The sequence below is a fragment of the Amblyomma maculatum genome, chromosome 2, assembly GCF_055883805.1.
Source record: "Amblyomma maculatum isolate TAMU_Amacu chromosome 2, ASM5588380v1, whole genome shotgun sequence".
In the NCBI taxonomy this organism is placed as follows: domain Eukaryota; kingdom Metazoa; phylum Arthropoda; class Arachnida; order Ixodida; family Ixodidae; genus Amblyomma; species Amblyomma maculatum.
In genome coordinates, this window is record NC_139345.1 from 25,528,776 (window position 1) to 25,550,456 (window position 21,681).

Below are 21,681 nucleotides of genomic sequence, written 5' to 3' on the forward strand. Positions count from 1 at the left end.
CGGGGCCACCAATGAACCATAATGAGCAGCATTTAGCTTTGATGCTTATTTTTTATATAACTGTAGCTACTGAAACCCTACCAAGGAAACAGCTCTTTTCGCAGATAGCTTTTTGCTAAGAAGGAATCGGAAATTACTGTTGGTATCACACACGCCTGTAATGAATGGTATTTTCAAGCTCCGTGGGCCCTGATAATCATTTCACAACAGAGCTTGTAATAGTAATGAACATGATCCTTTCATTGCTCCTTGTAATAGCTGCAGTGCATTTTTAAAAGGTCATTGCTGCTATAATTGATGGAATAAAAGTTCCGCTAGATTAGAAAGGAAAATTTCGCATATTAAGTTATGGCCTTGATATGGTGGACAGCTGCTTGTTAAAAGGTGTAAATGTTTGGTGAATACATTTGTATGTTGATGTAACATGCGAAGCTTTGTCCAAAAAGCAACAAAATTTCAAGGTTACTATATATATATATATATATTGATATATATTTACATTCTATTAACCTGACTCATGAACTTTGTCACTGATCTGACAAAATAACTATACATAGACCTAGATGGGTGTTCTACAAACTGTTAGTGTGCCACTTACTGACTCACGCACTTCACACAGAAGTACTAGTTCTGCATGTTGAGCCCATGTGATAAAAATATTGTTTATTTATGCTCAAAACATAACAAGAACTTTCTTGTTCTGAAAACTGCAAATGTGGCACTGCACATGACTTTTACTGTTTATGCCAGAATATGCAAGCAAACTTAGTTTTGCTGAATTAGGAATAAAGTGGGTGGTGGTGATAACTCTTGAATTACCTCTTGTGATGAGGTAATTAGTGCTCTATTGCAGCAGATATCAGTTATTGATGCTGAACTGTCCCAACAAAAGCCAATTGATGGTGAGCATTTTGCCTTATAAAGGCGTGTCACTTTCACTGATAAAATAGCCGAGCTAGTGACGCATAAGTTGAAATAACGCCACAAGTAAAGTATAAACATTTATAACATTTCTTTCGAATTGTCACCTAGTATTTAGGCGCTTTCTATTCAGGATGGGGGGGGGGGGCTTCTTTTTTTGATGTGTTTTACAACCATAATTCAATCCAAATTTATAGCCTAGTGCTTAACAGCTGTGCTTAACGCACTATACATCTGCTGCATTATGCTCTCCCGTGAAAAAAGTCTACTGTACATTTCATCATTGTTTGCTACTTTTTGCAGAGTGGGACACATTGACATCCTCACTGGCTTCGCTAATTGCTGGCGACACATCTAGTGATGGGACATTAGAAATGGTGCAGACAGAAGAGAAGTTTGGCCCAACGGAGTGTCCCATCTGCCACAAAGTTCTCTGCAACTACTTCATCATGAAACGACACATGGTGCTGCACGACCAAAATCGACTGGCTTACGAGTGTACTATGTGCAAGAAGGCCTTCAAGTGGAAGCATGGGCTTATTCGGCACTGTCGAACTGCGCACACAGCTGATGTTGATGCAACTTGAGTCCCTGACTTGAAAAGACAGTGCTGATGCTTTGTTTAAGAGGTTGCAGTTTGTCCTTAGCTGCACTTTGGTGGTTTGCAACGAGTCTGCCTGCTCACAAATATGCTGTTTGTTTTATGCATTTGTTTTTCTATTCATTGCGCAGTGGACCAATGGGATATTGATTGCCTACCAGTCTTTTTGTTTCATTGATCTGTTTCATAGTAGATATTCTTGCAAAACTAGCACAATACATTTAGCAAAATATGCAGCGAATATTACTTTTAATAATGTAGCTGTACCTAACTGCATCCTTTAAGCTGCATAACCAGTAAATAACCAGGATAAACATGTTAAAGTTTCATAATGGGCAGACATTTTCTTTGAGGATTACACAAGTTGAATCAAAATGCTAAGTAAAATTTGATACACTGATTTCCATATGCACCTCCTCCCATTTTAAGGCGCTATCTTAATTCTTAATATTTTTTCTTATGCTGATGACTATGCCTAAGAAGGCGCCATTGCTATCTCACTAAGCGCTAGCCAGCTGATGACACATATTTACCGACCCCACTGTATTCAAATTTGCCGATTTCCACTAGCATAGCTTCTCAGCTCAAATTATGCTAGAATCGGGCATCAGCACTGCATATCACTTCCATTCTTTATACACCTGGCACAATAGGACTGTTGTTAGGCTATAGTTGGCTAACCGAATTTTAAGCACCTCTGCATAGCAGCGAGATAAATTTTTCTGGTGCGGAAGCACTCATACAGATGCCAGAGTCGAGCAACTATCTTGGTTGTGCCTGACTTCAGATTGGCCCTCCAGATTGTGATGTCTCAGTCCACGTGTCATGGCCTGGGTAATTCAAACAGTGCAGCATAATCACCTTGACCTTTGAATGCACCATTTTATAGTGCGAAAACACTGCACCACACAGTCAAACCTAATCAAACACGTGGCTTGCATGTGCTGAACTCGGACAAAAAAAAAAAAAAAAATACTCTGAGCAGAGTGGATTTGGACCCAGGAATTTCTCATGGAAATAGAGAACAGAATGCCATAGCTATTGCCTCAGTCAATCACCCGTGTAGCACAATCTCATCCTGTGAATTGCACTTTGTTGTCTTCATCAACTTCTATTTGTGTGCAAAATATTTTGCAGATCCTACTTGCTTTAACTGTGTTAAAACCTTGCGATTTTTTTAGCTGGTTATAGATTTTCTTCTTTGCACTTGTAGAATGGCTTTCTGAAAAGCATTCTTGACTGATTGCTTGAATTGCTCTTTAGTAAGATTATTTCATTAGTAGCTGTATTTAACAGCTATTGTACATGTGCTTTGGCCATTTGAACGTAGAACTACAGTAATTCTTAGTGGTTACGGCATGAAGCAGGGAACAAGGAAATCATCCTACATTTCTGAGCATGGGTGTGGGCTTTATACCATCAGTTGTCATGGCGGCCATGATGTGAACTTGCAAAATATGGTGGTGGCTGGTTGTATAGTTAGTAACACATTCTTTGTTGTGCAGTTGTAATGTGGATGCACAGAACGCATAGCAGCTAACCATACTATAACATGCTTTCAAGGAACACGAAAGGAAGCATGCCTTAGTCCAGCAGCAGATGATACTGAATGATTACTCTCTTATATGAAAGAAATGGCACATTTTCAAGTACAAAAAGAAAAAAAAAAATTTCTGTACATTCGGAGTGGCATCCAAACCCACGTGAACTCAGAGCCTTTAACTTACTTTGCTGATGCAGCAGACCTTCTGGCTGTTGCTGTGAGGATATAGAAGATGTGTCCTACCGTTATTTGAAAACATGGCCAGAATCCTTCTTGTTAGCAGCAGTGCTTCTACTGGTCAGTGCGTTTGGTTTATCCTAGTGTGGAGCAAGTGTAGTCGGGATCTAAAAATGCCGGCTGATTTGACACGAGCAAGGACTTACCCAAACTGCTTGGCATTGACCACATCATGCATTATGTGATCACGACAAGGGGCCAAATACATCTCCAAGGCTCTATAACACCAGGCTGAGGTTGATCCAGAGAGCTTGGCTGGCATCATTAAGTACTAGCCCTGGAATGCATGAAGAACTCCATCCAAAGAGCCACTCTTTACCACAGCCATTGCTGTAGAGCATATTGTAGAGGGTAACCATTTAGACAGTAGTTGCATTTAATGGCAAATTCTTTCCCTGTCTGTGCAGTACTTGCATCATGAGAAGTTGTGCTGGCATTTACATGGAGTTGTCTGTTCAGTTCTGGTTCCAGACAGTGGCATGTACCCTGCACATTGTCCTGCTTAAATAATGGGACTGATATGCAGCCATGCCTAATTAATGTGGCTTATGGTAATTTCATTGAAATGAACTATGAGCAACTTTTCTGGGTACCAAAATTGAGTATCATTATTTCTTAATTTTTTTTCTCCTCAGTAATATGGATATTTGATAATTGTTTGGCCAATGGACATCATGGAAGAATACATAAAGCACATAGATTGATGTTTGTGGATTATTGTTGTGTTAATTGGACAGAAATGTCAATAAAACCTTTCCCGCTCACATAATTCCCAGTATTTTGAGTACAGGACAATTCTGACAAGCATTGTGACTGCCCAGCTGTGTCAGTGATGGCTTTCTTGTGCAGTGGTTCTTTGCGTTAAGGTGCCAAAGTGCCCAGTTGACAACACCTTTCCATTCGCTGGTATGTGTTGCAGAAACACCTAAAAAACCCTTGGCAGCTTCTGGTTTCAGTACCTGCCAGATGTATGGGCATAGATAGGTATATGTCTCATTAAACCGAAAATGCCTAATTTAAGCTGCCAGGTTATCCAAACCAATGGTTTTGGCCTATCCGGTGTGGGAGGTACGGGGATCGGTATCCCACACCTCCACTAAGATATGTGTCAGAAGGTTAGTTCAGGAAACACAACAGCTGATGACAGGCATAAGTGTTTCGGCAAGCACCAACTGTTTGTTCAGCTTCGTCGTCTCGCTCTGTTTTCGATCGTTGTCTTCTTCAGTGGCATATATGTATACAATATATTAAACATTCATTATACTTAAGTCCTATAAGTCATATAAATTCTTGGTACTGAGGTTGAGAAAATATATCGTGATAACTTTCTTAGTTGTGCACAGGCATCCTACTGGCTTGGAGATGGGAAGAATACCCAGAAGCTTAGCCACTATCTAGATGTCCTTTCTTTTTAATGAGCAATGCAAGTATAGAAAAGCTGGTGAAATGGTTTCCGGCTACTGGCAAATACCAACTTGCCATTTTGCTGTTGTACTTGCTAAAGGAAAAGAAAATCTCAAATTGATCCCTAAAAGATATTTTCTTAAAAAAATATTCTTGATTTGTGCTGCATTCATTGGCACAGAAGTAAAAAGAGCATTGTGATTTATGTTGCAAAATTTTATTAATGCATTCTGCTGACCTCATGAGATAATAAAAAAAAAAAAAAATTCACTTCTAGTAAAGACTGCACTGACTGAGTGAGAGATTATAGAGTGCCTTTTACCATCTTATTCTCAGATGACAAATGCGTTTCCAAAAATCACACATTGAGACAATGGTGATTGTTTTGTCTGAAGCTGTTGGATGGCCATAAATTTGTTCGTGCGGATGCTGCTTGGAATAGACAATACTATATACGAGTGCAATGCCGCTCGATTGAGACGTGTCAGGACTTCATAACAGGCAGCTTCTGTTGCATGGAAATGCACCTGTGTCTGTGAAGCAGTTTTGAGTTTCAGAGTCAGCCTCTGCACTTAAGCACTTTACTTGGTGGAATTTGTCACTTTAGATTTTTTTCTTTATTCTAAGAGGAGTTTGTTTTGAAAGGGGAGCTTTTCACTGGCACTGAGAACATCCAGCTTGCTATAACTAAAAGGGTGAAGTAAAAATTAGGAGGGCGCTTGAGCTTCGCCTTAAGAGTAAACGTGATATTGCCTTTAACACTGTCTTTTCATTCCGTGAATGTTTAAAATTTTTTTCTTGTTCAGATTATTTAACATTTTTGAAGTATTATTACTGTAACATCAGTACACATTCCAAACACACGTTAGTAAGTCATGCGCACCACTAGGTGCCCCTTAACACACTTAGTACCAATGACCCTTCATGGTCTATGCATTGTGTGGCATGCAGTGGGCCTGAATTCAGACCTCAGTGGTGACAAATTTATTTTATTAAATTATGCTATTTTTGAAACCCCGATTAGTAGAACCTCCTTGCCAATTTTGGCTTCATTTGGACCCTCCCCCAATTCATTAGCTTCATTTGAATGTTGAATATTTGAAATTCCTCTGTGAGGTCATGCGATTGTGATGTCATGATCCTGTTGACCAATCAGGATTTTTTCGACTGCGGAGGCTTTTCAATGGAATGAGCTGTATGCACTATCACATAATATATCTGCTTAAGGTTTCTAGCATACATTCAAATGTTTGTATGACTGCTGTAAACATTGTTTAGAGGCATAGAGGAATGTCATAAAGCCATCTAAGTTGTTTTTATAGAGTTATTGGTTCTGGTAATTAAAGAAGTCACCCATGCCTTAATGGATACACTGTTCATGGAAATTAAAAATGAAAAGTTTCAGCAGTTTTGCCTAAATAACAGGGTTATAGGGTCACTACATCGAAACAGTGATGTTGCGTCTAATGGTTTAGTCTTCTGCATGCTGATTTTTGTGCAGCCAATCTTTCCTTCTTATATTGCATACATGTGATAAGACAGAAAGAGGAAGCAAACAACTCTTCAAAAGTGTTTATTAAAAAGAAAATTTCAGCCGATTTAGCTAGGTTGGTCAGATGCAAAGTGTTACTATTTATTTCGCTTTCGGTTCACGGCTAGGGTTTTAAGGTCACACTTCAGGCAAAAATCAGCAAAATCGGTCACTGAGAGCCATAGTGGTAAGCTGGTAGCGTGCTATAATATTTAGGAACCGCTTAATGCTTAAGAGGAAATTAAGAGGAAAATGCAATAGCAGTGCATTCTAATTCATTGCGTATGGATGGAAGTTGCTGAAAACAGCGTGCAATGTGCAGCGAAATAAACTAATGGTTAAACGCATTATGTGAGTTTCTTGCTTGCTTCCTATAAGAAATGGTTGTTTTCGAATTCGCTCTGACAAAACTTTTTTCTGGGTACGTCCAAGGTTGAGACTTCTCAGGTAACCCGTGGTTTTCTGAATTACCCCGTGAAGTAGTGCTTTTTAGATAAAGAAGAAATTATGCACTGTGAATGCAATGGCATGCTTGAACAGTCAACTTGAAGGCAACTGAAGAGAAACTATGAGAGTTAAGTAAACTCTGTCTCACCCTTTGAGGGATTAGATTTGCAGGCTACGTTTCTCAAAAATCTGACTGTGTACTGAAAAATTTCGGGAGTGTGATTATAACTACATCAATAACTTATTACATGGTCGCTCTTGAGTCACTAGATTATTTAATGTGATGAGTTCACCTTGACAAGCTTATCTAGTTTTATTAAAAAATCAAAATATAAATTTAGTGAAGTCTTGCGCAAGAAATATAATCTCCATAACATTTGCCCTACCGCGGTGGCGCAGTGGTTAAGATGCCCGACTACTGTGCCAGAGTATCCGGGTTCGAACCCAACTGCCGGCGGCTGCGTTTCGATGGAGGCGAAATGGAGAGGCGTCTGTATGCTGTGCAATGTCAGTGCAGATTCCCAGGTGTTCGAAATTACTCTGTAGTCCTGCGCTACGTCTCCTTTTCTCTCTTTCCACTTTCACCTCCACTTTCCTCTCTTCCCTTATGGCCCACAGAAAAAAAAAATGTTACAGATACTGTGCTTTTCCTTTCATGTAAACCAGTTTAATTATAATGCCTTGTGGTCATGACGGGCATCTGGTTTTACCTTCCCCTTTCTTCAAATGGACCAGCTTTTCTAGTCCACAGAAATTTGCACAAAATTTGTGTGGTGGTGGCACATGACAGATTTTGATGCTAGAACATTATTGCCACTTTGCTATACCAAAGAAAATGTGCCACAAATTGTGTATGTACATATGTGATATCAAAAGAAGGGACAATCTAGCTGGGACTGACATAATTGGGTGGGAGGGTAGGTCGGGGGTCAGCTGAGATTAAATTATTTGGAGCTTTATGGCTGCAGTTGGCAAAGGGCAAGGCTGATTGTTATCAGTTGGAGCCATTCTTTTCTTTTTTTTAAAAAAACCTTGGCTGCTGCTCCTGGTGATAACTACAACACTGCTGTGTTATCTGGCCTTGTACCGAAAGCATGTGCATACTTTAATTCCAGTGATGCTAAAGGTTGCCTGCATGTTTACATCTTTCTTAAATGTTCTCACATTGAAGCTTATTTTCTACACTGATATTACATCTGATACTTACCTCTGTTGCTTGCCCTGGTGGTTTAAGCTTCTTACTGTGTGGATTTTGTACTAAAACAAATTTGCCATGAATAATCAGTTCACATCTTATTGACACAGGCAGGTAGGCTTGGTGTTCATCCTGTCGTTGAACTGAAGCCAGTGTACTGCAAACAAGCATAAGCTAGTGTATCAGCCATGGAACTGTAAATTTAGGAACTTGCATGATTGTGAAAGCAATGATTCTACAGCGCTGATATCATAACTGTTACTGATGTTATTTGAAATACTATTTGTAGCAGTGTTTTCACTCTGTTTTAAATGCACCCATGAAGCAATATACTTTAATGTATTTATGTAAACGGTATAAATGTATGAGTGTTGACAGTATCCAGTCATGTGCATTATACTTAAATAAAGTTGTAATAATACTGTTAAGGAGCTTTTGCTCTTTGTGCTACAAAATTTGCACAATTTTTATGTTTATGTCTAATAATTGAAGTTAGTGGGACCACTTTTTTTTCTCCAATTCTACCAAAGCTGGGTTGAAACATAATATATTTTTTAAGTTCGAATTATGACAGATTTAAATGTTGTCTTTTATGCTTATAAGTCTTTTGGACAAACGGAGTCAATCTTTAGTGCTGCTTGTTATATTTTGTTCTTTGCGCAATGTAAATGATGCTGATGTTAACCACAGACATAATACAGACCATTTTAAATTCCTAAAAACTACTCATACCATAATAGTTTTGTTTTGTGACTTTGTGCATGCTTCTTTGGACGCATTTAATATTTTGAAGTAAAGCTCCAACCATGACAGCCGCTGATGATACGAGTTGTTAGATACATTATGGCAATGTTATTTCGATGGATAGGAATTCAGCCAGTCGTTTGTGAACTTCATTAACAAAAAGAGGCTGTTTAGAATTTGTGGTACCAATCCTTTTTGCAAATGTGTGCACACATGAGCTACAAATTAATAGCCAAGCCCTGCTGGGTGCATTTTTGGACACTGTGTTATACTTATCATATTGTGTATGTGGCTTTGAATCTATTTGTGTATGGTTGTTTGTTTTTATGTTCATTGGACATAATTCTTTGCTAAGTGCTTGGTTCAGATGTCAGGGCATTAACTAGAGGTAGCTGATTATATCACTTGAATTCACAATTGCAATGGCTGCTCTGACACGATTAAATTATTTTTCAATAGGTATAGGCTTGAGTAGATCAGAAACATGCACTACTTGCAAAGCATTACTAATGCTTGAGGTTCTGCTGCAGTTTTGGAGATTAGGAGCCGTGTCTTGTAACATCACATTTTATTTTTTTCTTTTGGTCCTCTGTCATGGGTTCAGGCTTCCTGTTAGACAAGTTACACCAGACACGGAGGGCCAAAAGAATGGGAAATAAAATGTTAGTACATGATAAGGTTCTAAACAGGCCCCTGTGTCGTCTTATTTTGACATGCTATCATGAACAGGTAGGACTGGCCTCTGGTCCTCTTTCTTATTTCAGTGCCATCATTGTTTGGCTTAAACTTCTTTAACCCACAGGTAACTATGTGGGCATGCAGCTGAGTCTCTGTCTCTATATATGTTTGCCTGTTTGAGTATAGTGCAGTTGCTACTAAGCTAGCTCAAGTGGTACAGTTTAAAAGCACATCATGCCAGGCAAGATGCACAGGCTTAGTAATATAACAGGCCTGATGATGCTACAGCAGGCCACTGTAAGGCTAATCTTTTTACCACATAAACCCCACCACTGTCAGTGCAGCTAATAATGGTCCTACATATGAAACCTAAATGACAGGTAGCACCTGGAAATTAAGGTTTTCAAAATTCCCAAAATAGGCAGGTTTTTGATCTGTTAAAAAAATAGAAAATAGACATTAAAAACCAAAAATAAGCAATTTATATCATACTATCTATTTTTTAATGGGAAACTAAGCACTAATAATAACTTTCCTGTTCACTTTTTCATACTGGTAAAACAAAACAATGCATGACTGCTCATCTTAGTTGGGCATGGACAACTCGTACCCCTCGATACATGCTGTAAAACTTCTAAAACTTAAAATAAAAATTTTAAAACTTGACACTCACTTTGTTTGCAGTCAAAGTCTTATACATTGAAAAACTTCTTCACATGTCGTGCGAGGCGAGTGGTCCTTGAAATAATGAATTTCATAGAACGGAGCATATCAATTGGTGCCACCATATTCTCTCGGCCAGTCTGTTTTTGCCTTCTAATTACTGCCCTTCACATTTCGTGCGAGGCGAGTGGTCCTTGAAATAATGAATTTCTTAGAACAAAGCATATCAATTGGTGCAACCATATTCTCTCGGCCAGTCTGTTTTTGCCTTCTAATTACTGCCTCTGCTCCCATTTTCAAGCAGCAGTCTCCCGACTGCTGCTTGAAAATGTGCTTGCATAGATCACTTTTTGACACCCAGTGCTGCCTTTGTAGACATGCTGCCTGCATGCACTGAAATGCTAGCTTTCTGCTAAGTCTTGCTAACTTCGTGTTTGTCATTGTCACAATTGCTCATGTCATAATTTCCTGTCCTTACCTTTATAACTAAAGTTGTGAAGAACTTGGGGAGGGACACAAAGAATTTTTGCCCAAAATCAGCCAAAAATGTCTAGTCTTCACGGAAGCGGCAAAAAAAAAAAAGAAAAGAAAAGGAGGCATACCCGGAAAGGATGCATTTACATGTTTGTAGGCATTTATAAGCAAATGCCTAAAGTTCTTGGCCTTGGTGTGAAAGTTACTACATTGTGTTGGCTGCAAAAATTTCCCGAGACCGCATTGTTTGTTTCTGAACGGACTGAAATGTGGCGCTGTAATTATAAAACTGGCAAGCTTTTCTTATTTATAATTTTCACTTTCATCCTGTTCATGTTGCACCAACATTGCATGCAGCTGAAAAATTGTGACATCGCTGTTGCAAGCATTTACTTGCAGTGCATACGGTTTGATAACTGTAAACATTACTTAACCTCTACTGGCTGAAATGAATTATGTTTGAAAAAAACTGGTCCTAATGAAAGTGATACTGTTTTCAGTATCTTGTACTTGCCCCTTTGTATGGCATTATGGTGCAACATTAGCAAGAGGTAAGGTATCACAATGTCACTGGTGACACTCTTGAGCCTCTCATTAATGACATTGGTATGACCTTGTAAATGTTTTCCATAATGTTTTCCATAATGTTTTCCATAATGTTTTCCATAAATGTTTGCCAACACTGTGATTGCATAGACCTGTGACACATGTGATATGAGACAAGTCTATTTTGTGATGATATTTTTGTGAGAGCTTTTGCATTTATTGTGGTGCATGTGGTACACACATCTTGCGACTTCTAATATGTGCTGTGGTTTTCTGTCCAACCTTAACCATCTGCTTTGTTGAAAGTAAGGTTCAAAATGTATTAAAACAATAAACGTAATCATTTGCTACTAGGCTAGCTCATTTTTAAGCCTGCTTCTTTTACCTTTCGTATACCATATCTTCATACCGTTTGTGTGTGTGTGGAAGGTTAGTTGGCTAGTTCGTTTAGTTACTACAAAGCGGCACTGAAAAATGAGCTGACAGAGCATACTTGTCAAGTGCAGTGTGTGCCATTCGTTTTATCAGCAGTTTTTTGCAAATCATATCTGACTTATGCGCTTCCTGCTCCAAACCTGCCTGTTTCCATACTGGGCCTTGTGCGGTTGCGGTTTGAGTTGAACACATAGACCAATTAGAAGCAGAGCCTTCATGCCAGCGTTCATGTCGCAAAATAAAAGTTGAGCTAGTTGGCATAAATCTGATAGTGGTAGAAAATATCGCAAACTGCAAAACTCGAGAGAGGAAGGCAACAAAACGGACTTTCTTCTAGTCTGAATTGTTTTCTACTAGTATTATCACACGTGTTTTGCTTGCAGTACACGCACGCACGCGTTTTTACTTTATGCGTGCGGGCAGTGACTAACTTCCCCCCCTTTTTTTTTTTTTTTTTTTTTTTCGCTTTGTACTTTGTAGATGCACCCGTGTCCAGGAGGCGCGGCCGACCGCCGCTGTTGGGAAAGCGAGGTCAGCCCGTGGACCTGGAATGTCCCATCTGTCACAAGACCTTCTCAAACAAAAGCAACTACGACGGCCACCTCACCATGCATACACCGCAGCGGAAGCGATACCGCTGCGACATATGCAACAAGTCGTTCCTATGGCGCAACAACGTTTACGCCCACAAAAGGAAGATACATAACGTCCCCTCTAGCCGTAGCGCCAAGAACTCCGGCTACAAACCAGGTGTGATTTTAACACCTCCCGACGCACATAGTTGGAGCTCCATGATGCGACCACCGATGCTCCCTCCGTCTGGGTTCTCTGCATCACCATCGCTATTGCTTCTTCAGGCGGCTAGCGCCGCCTGGAATGACTCTAGAGAAGCTCAAGAGAAGTAGTACTTTCTGTTTTGCTTTTTCTGTTCTTTTCATTTGCCTTCCCTCTCCCTCTGTCCTTTTCAAGAAAAGCAAACAATAACTGACTAAACCAAGCACCACTGAGAGAGAATAGGAAACGCTTCAAGGGTGAGAGGCGATCCGGCTTTCTGCTAAAAAAAAAAAGAAAAAAAAGAAAAAGAATAACAATAAGGCTGTCTCTGATCTGAATGCGACGACTTATGGAGTCTTTTCAAAGTGCGGTGGCCTCAGAATAAGAAAAACTCGAAACAGCTTTGGCCAATCGCGCTTCACGCAACGTTCTTTCGCATCCGGAGTGCTGTGCTGAATTTTCGCCGTTCAGCGAGGCCAGCCCGGCTGAAAACTGCAGCGTCGGCTACGTGAGAACGTTCTTTTGGGGCTTGCTGTGCTTGTTTTCTGGGTAGTAGTAAGCGGTTTCGTGCGGACTATGCCCACGCAGCAGCAGACTAATGTAACCGAAACCTTTGAATCTGTGAAAGAACAGCTGTAGCTTGTAGCAGCAGCAGCTTGTGTTGTAGATCTGGGCGTTCATGCAAAGCTGCTGAGGGCGCCTGCACGTCACATCTGCAGCTCTCGCAAGGCCTGGTAGGCTTAGGCGATCTGGTAGTAAGACTTATGTATCGCTTCCGCCTGTAGCGACTAGAGAACGGTGTTTGCTTTGGTTGTATCTGTCTGTACGAGGACCAGTCGTATATGATCGAATGACGCATCAAGGGGATGAGGCAGTTCTTTTTAAATCGACACTCGCATGACCTCATTTCGATGCGCTAGTGCCGCTGTGGGAAAAAAAAAAAAAAAAATGCACTGATGTCGGAGTGCTGATGGAAGCAAAGGCTGAGCAACAAAAGGGCTGCAACGTAGGGCATAGTCATGTTTGCTTTCCTGCTTGCCGTGTATTAAGAGGTGACGTGGGTGCAATGCCCCCTTCATTGCGAACACTTCCGACAGTCGATACTACGTGGGTTCGGGCGTCCAGCGCTGCAGCGGTGCGTTCCGATAGTGATGTGGTCGCTTCGTATGTCTGCAAGCGACGCCCGTGCCTTATCTAAGGTCCAAGACCGAAAAAAAAAAAAAAAAAGTGGAACAGGTGCCCACGGATGCAGGCAGAGACTGCCGCTATAGCAGAGGTACTGCGACACTATAACGTGATAACTTCGAGCACCCGAGATCCTACACCTCGCTACACGAGAAATGGTAGTACCTAACATCGGAAGCAGAACGTGCATTGCGCGTTAAAACCTCACGCGGAGCATGAGGAAGGGTGCGAATTCGCACAAGCTTTTTTGAATTCTCTTGTGCTCTCAGCACATGCAATGAATATACCTAGCGCCGCGTTGCCCTCCGCTGTGTGCGTGCTGATTTAACTGCTGTTTTTGTCGAATTCGTCGTACTTTAACACACACACCGTCTCTCTCTTTTTTCGTCGTACTACCTCGTCTAACCAGTAGTCCATTTTTTAACATAGCCGTCCGATAATTTTTCCTGTTTGTGCGAGAGGCTGTACGTCGCGTTCAAATGTGCCTGCTTCACCGGCCTATACTTACGTAAGCTTGATAACAAAAATATAGAGCTTTTCAGAACAATTCTGAGACTAATCTTAGAGCAAACAGCTGGTAAAACACGGGAATTTCACGAGGTAAATTTTACTCTTCTGAAAAAAAAAAAAAAAAAAAGCATGGCAGTGTTATTAGAGTCATGAAGGCTCATATCTGCTTTCTTTTGTTGGTCAGGAGTCATTTACATTCGCCTGGAGGTTTGCCTCATGGATACCGTCATCCATTAATGTCCAAGTTATGTTCAGCTATCGTAGTAAGGTCACTCCTGATCTTGGAAATAGCTAAATAAATTTTCATTTTTGCTTACTATCAGTTCATATGCCTTGCATGTAGACGTCTGTATTGCCTATCTTAGTTTTGAGCACATATGGGAAAATTTATCAGTTTTGTTGTCAACAAATTTAATGACAAACAAATTTGTCAATCTGGGGCGCGTATTTTTAAGTAACACCCTGCTGATCACGGCTGCATTCACTACCGCAAGATACAAATCCTGAAGGGAAAGAACCTATCATGCAGGATTTCTGTTCAAGTGGACATCCAGATTGAAAACATTTTTTGTTTTAGGTTTCAAGCTATAATTCAGTAGGAGGAGGTGAACAGGCCTTTTTACATTACAGAATATGTTCAGTTCAGAGTAGCTGTAATATACAGTGCAGTGCATGCTTTTGTGTTCGCTTCTCTTAGTGTGAAAAAGTTCAGTTTTACTTTTTACAAAAGTTGCCTTCATCTATGTTTGGACACTCACACCCATTGGGCATGCAGACAAGGTAAACAAGGTTTTGCTCTCAGTTTGACACTAAGGCTTGACCGTATTTCATTGTGGCATAGATATAAAATGCAAATATAAACAGAAGGACTAGACAGGCAACAGGTACTGACATGGAGCAGATCTCATGCTTTGCTTTACTGGCATTGTTCACATGCACTGCAGGAACTACTCATTGGTGTATCACTTTTATAATGTTGCATTGCTCTGAATGTAGAATGCAATGTATCTAGGCATATGTTAAGCCTTATGTCAAGTTCTCATGTTCTGCAGGGGCCTACAGAATAAGCAGAAAGCAACTCTGTTTTGTTGGTTTGAACGAAGCATGCCATTTTGGTGGCATGGGACTGCAGTTGGTCTACAAAAGTAAACGGCTACAAATTACTGGGAAAATGCTGAAAAGTGTCTCATTGAAAATGACGGTGAGGCGAGAGTAAAGTTAACTGATGTCGAAAAAACTGGTGGAAAATTTCCTAGCAATTCTGGAAACCTTTTCTTAGTGACGGCTCTAAGCTGTCAAGGGTATTTTTGTTGCCTGACCAAGTTGGTTCAAGCATCATCTTAATTTCCCCGTGTGGCCTACCATTGCAACGAATAGCCAGATAGTAGTCACATGCATCCCCAAATTTTTGGTTGTTTTTGCTTAGCACAAATTTCAAACAATGGGCTTACTTTTGTTGGTGTTTTTCTCAAATGTACAGCCTAGCTCACTTTTGTTGAAAAACAAGTATTTGCTGATATTAACCGGAAGTTTTATTCTGAAGCAAATCCTGAAAAGCATCAACCACAGTTAAAAAGCAGGCTACTGAACTGTTCAACCAGTGTTAAAACAGGAAGGACAGCAAACCAAAACTGAAACTCTATGACGAGGGATGATGCTTCAGCTGACATAGTAATGGCATTGAAGACATTATTTCAGAAATACTTGACACTTGTACATATTGAATGGCTGAAATATTGACTGGAAATTATTACTTTGTTCACGAAATGTTTAAGATGTTCTAATACATGCTTCGAAATTTGCACTTCTGGGGAGTTACGGTAACGTGCGGCTAGCATTTGTGCCGTTGTGAATGACAGAAACCACCTGAATTGAGGCTACATAGATGGGAAACTGTAAAATTAATTTTCACGGGAATGGATTTCCAGAGAGCTGCCAAAAACTTTCTAGCAAGGATCAGGGTGGGATGTGAAGTGTTCATTAGAACATTAAATCTCATAAAATCCCTGGGAGTTGCTTTAAATTTATAGAGGTGGATCATAGTTTGATGGGTTTGAAAAAAATAGAAAATTTTGCCAGAGGATTACTGTACAGTCAGACGTCTGATTTGACAGTATTGTGAAAGCAGTTGGATTTACCCTCGGTAATTACTTTTATACTTTTACCCTACTGAATGCTGTTATGCCAAGCTGAGGCTTCGTGCACAGGACAGTTTTCCTGGAGGGTGAAGTAGGGCATAGGTTGGTGGAGAATGGCAGTATTTAATGTAGCATTTGTGTACTCTGGTTCGGAACGATGTGATTTTGTTAAAATCTTTAAAAGTAAAAGTTTTCCCTGTTTATTGAAGTAAGGTAGGTACTTGCAAGGTATTTGAGAGACACTTCTGTCACAGAATAATTTTGTTCTGTATATTTTTAAGTGATGGCCTGAGTGTGTGCAACTTCGTTGCCAGTGTTTGTGATGGCAATGCATTTTCTTTTTGAAGTTCATTTCACACTGAACTACAACAGTTAGTTCTTGAAATCTTGGTGGGATCATTGCAGACTCACCTGATTTTTAAAAATGTGGCATACATGGAAATTTTAGTATGAGTAGCTCTAAAGCATGGGCCTTTCATGCCTATTGGAGTAAATCAATGATTGGACGTGTAAAGTGCCAAGCTTCGGAAATATTAGCTTTGGCTGTGCACATGGCTCTTTGTCCTGGCGTAATCAGGTATGGCATACTTGTTAATTTGCCTAGCTGTGGTGGGAATGAACATAACCCTGCCATTATACATGTTATGCCACAGAATTATGTAAGCATGAAGCAGCAGTTCTTACGTGAAAATTCATGACCTTACAGTGCATTAGCAAGCATTGCATGTTACGCAGTACTTTTGCTATGCTGCATTTAGAGAACATGATGCATAAGTACTCCTTGTTTTATCTTCTTGATCGTCTAACCATTTTTAGTGCTTTGAATTCGATGTAGGCAACTGTGTTAAGGTAGTTTTGTTCATGCTGTGCCCAGTGCCAAATTATCCCTTTCAGTTTAGGCTGAATTTGATCCCTTATGTTGATATTGAGAATTTCTTAGTTATTTTGAAACCTTTAATTTTTTTGCTGTCATTAACTTGTGTGTTTTCACTATATAAATTATGTAACCGTTTACTTCGCCTTTTTTTTTTTTTCCCAAAACCATTCCACGAATAGCTTTCACTGAGTCTGCTTATTTCTGTCTGCTGTTCAGGTTAAAATCATTAGACTCATCTTAGTAAAATTATCTGAGAATATTTATTATCTAGTTTAAGTGATCCTGTAGGTTGCTAGTACGCCTTAGTAAGCCCAGTGGCACCTTGCAGTGATAAGGGAAAAGGCAAACATGGTTGTCATACTCATTAATTTCATTGCATTACTCGGGCAAACAATGTGTATTTACTGGCCATGCTGTGTCTCATTTGCTTTCCTATTTTCTGTCCATTTTCTTTTGAGACGCCCTGCAGGATGACTTTGGTCTGAAGAACAGTGCTTGCACATATGAGCTCTCTGTGGTAACAATATCTATTGTTAGTGCTGGCTTACCGATACTTGCATTTTGCCATATTCACAGGATTGGGCATTAAGCTCTGCTCGCTTTTCCATACTTTACGCTTCTTGCTCAAATTTCCTGCAGTATCGAATTGTCATGTGTGGAGGTGGTCCTCACTTTAATGTCAACTATGCCTTTTGCAGCCTCGTACAGTTAGCAGTCATCTATCACGCCCTGTGCTCATTTTCCTCTTTCTGAAGCACTTGTGGCCATGTTTGGCAGTTCACAATGTGTTGTTCTGGATATCGGCTGATGTTGAACTCCTGATCTTGAAGTTCCATTCAGCATTGCAAAGGATAGGCTTTGCTGGCTAGCCAAGTACTCCCATGTTGCAGTTTCTTTTCCCAGAAAAGTGCTAGCAGTGTCCATTTTGGAGAATTATATTACACAGGGCTTTGAAAGGTGCGGCATAGCTTTTGCCTGGTAACAATGCTTGTACTGATGTTGCTGGTCTGTAGCAACCTTGTGGTAGCACTAGAGAGCTTATGTGGCTCGCTATGTTAAGCAAGCTCCCAGGCTTAGGTACATTTTGTGAGGAAACTTGCAAGACTGCACTGAAGGCTTTCGAAGCTGGTTTATAAAGGAGAATATCGACAGTCAGTATTTATTGATCTGTCTTTGGCTCTGGAATCTTGCACAAATCGTATGCTGCAGTACTTGATGAAAAGCTGCACTTCTGAGGAGCATGCATCTGATCCAGGTCGTTTTTTGCCTACCTGACTGGCTCCATGCTCCAAGCGTGAGGCTTTTATTTATGTCTGCCAGGGTATTTTTATGCAGAAGCAGATGCTGAAGGGCTTGTCTACATGCGTTCATTATAATGCCAATGAATTAAATGTGCATATTATGCTTCCAAAGCAGCAGTGCAGGCACCAGCGTGCAGCTGAGTTCTGCACGTTGGTGTTCATGGGCACCTTTAGTTTTTCCTTCACTTAGCGAGACAGCTTGCGACGAACATACACAAGGCAGCAGTTTTACTTTCAGGCAGTGAGCCACAGTTTTGCATCTGCATCTGCATTGAGAAGCTCTGGCAGTTGCACGTACAAGCAGGAACCCTTCTTAGAAGGTGTCCTCCCTTTACTCCACTTGGAGAACAAGTCTTTTGCTGTTCACTGTTTGATGTCTGCTGTGCCGAGGCTTAGCCTCCTGAACAGGTCTTGTCACCTAGTGACACCTTAACGTGATTGAGATGCTTGCAGTGGCTTTTTTGTGCGTATCTGTGTCCCACAAGGTGGGCTATGGCTTTCAGGCCACCGTGGTAGTCGTGTTGGTGTGCTGATGTGTTGTATAGTGCTAGATACTGAGTGTTTAAAGGGCATTTTGTGGCAGGAAACATGTTCTGAGCTACACTTGTAAATGTGTGGTACTGTACTGGCTCTTTTACTTCATTGAGCACTTGCTTTCAAAGAATGTTTGTTTTCTTTTGTAGACATACTTTAAACATTTTGTTCTATCTATCCTTCAAACCTGCTTCCAGAATTTGAGTTTTCCAGTGTTAGGGGATAAGGGCTGGTTGTCTATGTGGGCAATTGTCATTGATTCCTTTTGGCAGCACCACACCCAAAACAAAAGAGAAATTCTGACACTGAAATGTAGGTACTACTGGGATTATACAGCTGAAATTATATTGCTGCCATATTTGTATGAAATTCTACGAATGAAGGTTAGCCGGACAGCCATGTAAGCTTTTTTTTTCTTTTTTTTTTTTTCTAGAGTAGGCAAGAAATTAAGTTAATTTAGATTCTTGAGGGCTTTTTCAGGTTTCTTTTTTTTATAAGTTTTGTTTTCTGCTGGGGCAGTAATTTTTTATGTACTATGTTGTTGGTTAACAGTAGGGAGGGGAGGCATTTTCGCTACTTAAAGGCAGCTTGTGCAAGACATGCGAACAAATTGAGCTGGAAAGTATAGTGTGGCAAAAATAAAGAGATTTTTTAAGCGATGGGGATCAGTACACCCTGTAAAGTCCATGAGGTGTGTTGAGGGAATAATATGCATAATATTGTACACAGTCGTTTCAGAGCCACACTATTTTTCATAAATCAAAGCGCCTTTTTTTTTGTCAGACATCAAAGTTTTGAACGCGTAGAGGTTGACCACTTTCGATGCAGAAAATTTAGAGCAGCTTGACCCTCTGAGGCCTTGTTTTATTTGTGAACTGCACTTCTGTGCGGGTTTGATTGACATGGAGTGTAACATAGTTTGTACTGTTGAACGCAAAAGTGGCACCTCTCACTATGGTGGCTCAGCAATTTGGACACTCGACTACTGAACCGAAAGATGGGGTTAAACTTGACAGACGAAAAGGTGACTGCTTTTATGTAGAGGCATGTTAGTTGGTTTTTAATCATGACAATCTGGCTTATTGAAAGCTCTGTAAGGTATCACAAGAGCAGTGAGTGACGCAGCTGCTTGTAATATTGTACGCCACGTTTTCTCCTGACAGTACATGCTATGCTACATTGCAAAAACAGCAATAAAATGGTAGGAAAAAAAGATTTGTAGTGTGTTATGCCAACCCTATATCTGAAACTTTGGTCCAATCTCATAAAAGTGAAATCAGCCTGTGTTGATGTTACTTTCGCTGTTTATGGTCTTAAGAGTTTATTTGCTCTTTGACATTGTTGTGTGCTTAGTGTTATTGTTTTGTGTCTAGGTGTTGAGTCCTTTTCATTTTTGCTATTTTTTGTTGTTTCGATCTTCATCCATTTATTTGGTAATCTCTTGTATTTGACACATTTGTTTACACTGTGTGTATGCCTCTATTTTATCTTGCAGTTGTGGTGTAGTCCATCTATAAGCGATAATTCTTGCTAGTTTCAAAGCATTAAAATGCTTTCTTACAAAGATTTAAGCTGTTGGAGAGCATTCATAAAACTAAGGCTTTGCTGTAGGCACAAGCTTCATTTGATTTTGTATTGGCCTTGCTACAAAGCATGTCTTCTGTAAAAAGAAAACCAATGGGGATGAAATGTTTTGTTGCAAGTAGTTGCAAGTTGTTGTTGCACTCTCGAATGCAGTAGGCTAGTTTTTAACTATCTTAGCTATTTGCAGTAATTGTTCTTGCATGAGTATGATGATTGGCATACATATCCAGGTCTTGTTAACTTGTTGGACGGTGTTTCTAGTTGCCGGTATGTGAAAAACCTGTTTGTTGGGTGTCATCATCACTAAATTACACGTCAAGGCCATTCTGTGAATTGTTTTGCAGCAAAGTTTCTTATTACTTTGCACCCGAGTAATTTTATAAAGGCATATGCGTGGCTCTATTGGGCGGCACCTGAAAGAAGCCACAAATCACATGCAATTTATGCTTGTTTTGTGCATCACATATTTATTCTTAAAGCATATTTTTTTTTTTGTCTCATACAAACACTGTTGATTTACTTATTTATTGCTGCTCTAGTCATTTGATGAAATATATGCATATATATGCGTATCTTCGGTTACAGAGCTTTATTTATAGTTGTTCCGTAGTGCATTTGTTTATGCTGGAGTATATCATCTTTTGGAATTGAAAAGAAAACTGAGGTAAAATTATTAAGCCTTTCTATTTAAGAGGGATCTTTTCTTTTGTTACTTTACTCACCATTACTGCCAGCATAACCAGCATGCCTGGCATTGCATTTGTGTCAAGTGCACAACAATATTTACACCTGCCTCAGGCAAGCTCCTGGTTAGTGCCAATATCACAAGCATGTGGAATAGGTTGCAGATTTAGTCAGTACACATTCTGATCCTGAGCCAGCTGTGCAATTCAAAGATAAAGTGTGATGCCAGGCTGCTTGGCATTTTTATTGTGCTTTTGCACATTTTATTCCTAGTTGAAATGTATCAAAATGAGCTTTTGTTGTTATTTTACTATCTTTTTTTTAATGTGTTGCAGCATTTTTATAAAGCCGCATGACACGTCGGTCTTGGAGCAAAACTACATGCATCTGCGTCCTCTCTGGATCTGTCAACTTTGTACTCTCCTATCTGCTGGCTGTAGTATTTGCTTCTGCTTTATGCAATAAACGATGAGTGCCTGTCATGATTTTTTGACTTTATGACTATCCATGGACTCCAAGTGGCTGTTAGCTTTCTATTTTTACTTTATGACTATCCATGGACTCCAAGTGGCTGTTAGCTTTCTATTTTGGAACAAAGAGTGCAGCTATTAGCCTCGATTTCTGTTAAGGTATTTTATAATCATGAAATACAGAACAACAAAGATCAATTAAACT

At 40.0% G+C, this 21,681-nt stretch overlaps 1 protein-coding gene across 14 annotated transcripts in view; it reads left to right on the plus strand.

Moving 5' to 3' along the window:
* The window catches only part of LOC146198174 (uncharacterized), a 212,916-nt gene that overhangs the window by 77,826 nt on the left and 113,409 nt on the right, over positions 1–21,681 (plus strand). Inside the window, exon 5 of one of the 14 annotated variants that reach the window (XM_084593533.1) lies at positions 11,900–12,339. The exons of 12 other annotated variants lie outside the window; for them this stretch is intronic. In XM_084593533.1, coding sequence (XP_084449659.1) covers positions 11,900–12,324 — 425 coding nt within the window. In that variant the 3' untranslated portion in view covers positions 12,325–12,339. Of the gene's footprint in view, positions 1–1,224; positions 10,667–11,899; positions 12,340–21,681 lie in introns of those variants that run through there. One more of the 14 variants, XM_084593540.1, reaches the window with a different exon arrangement.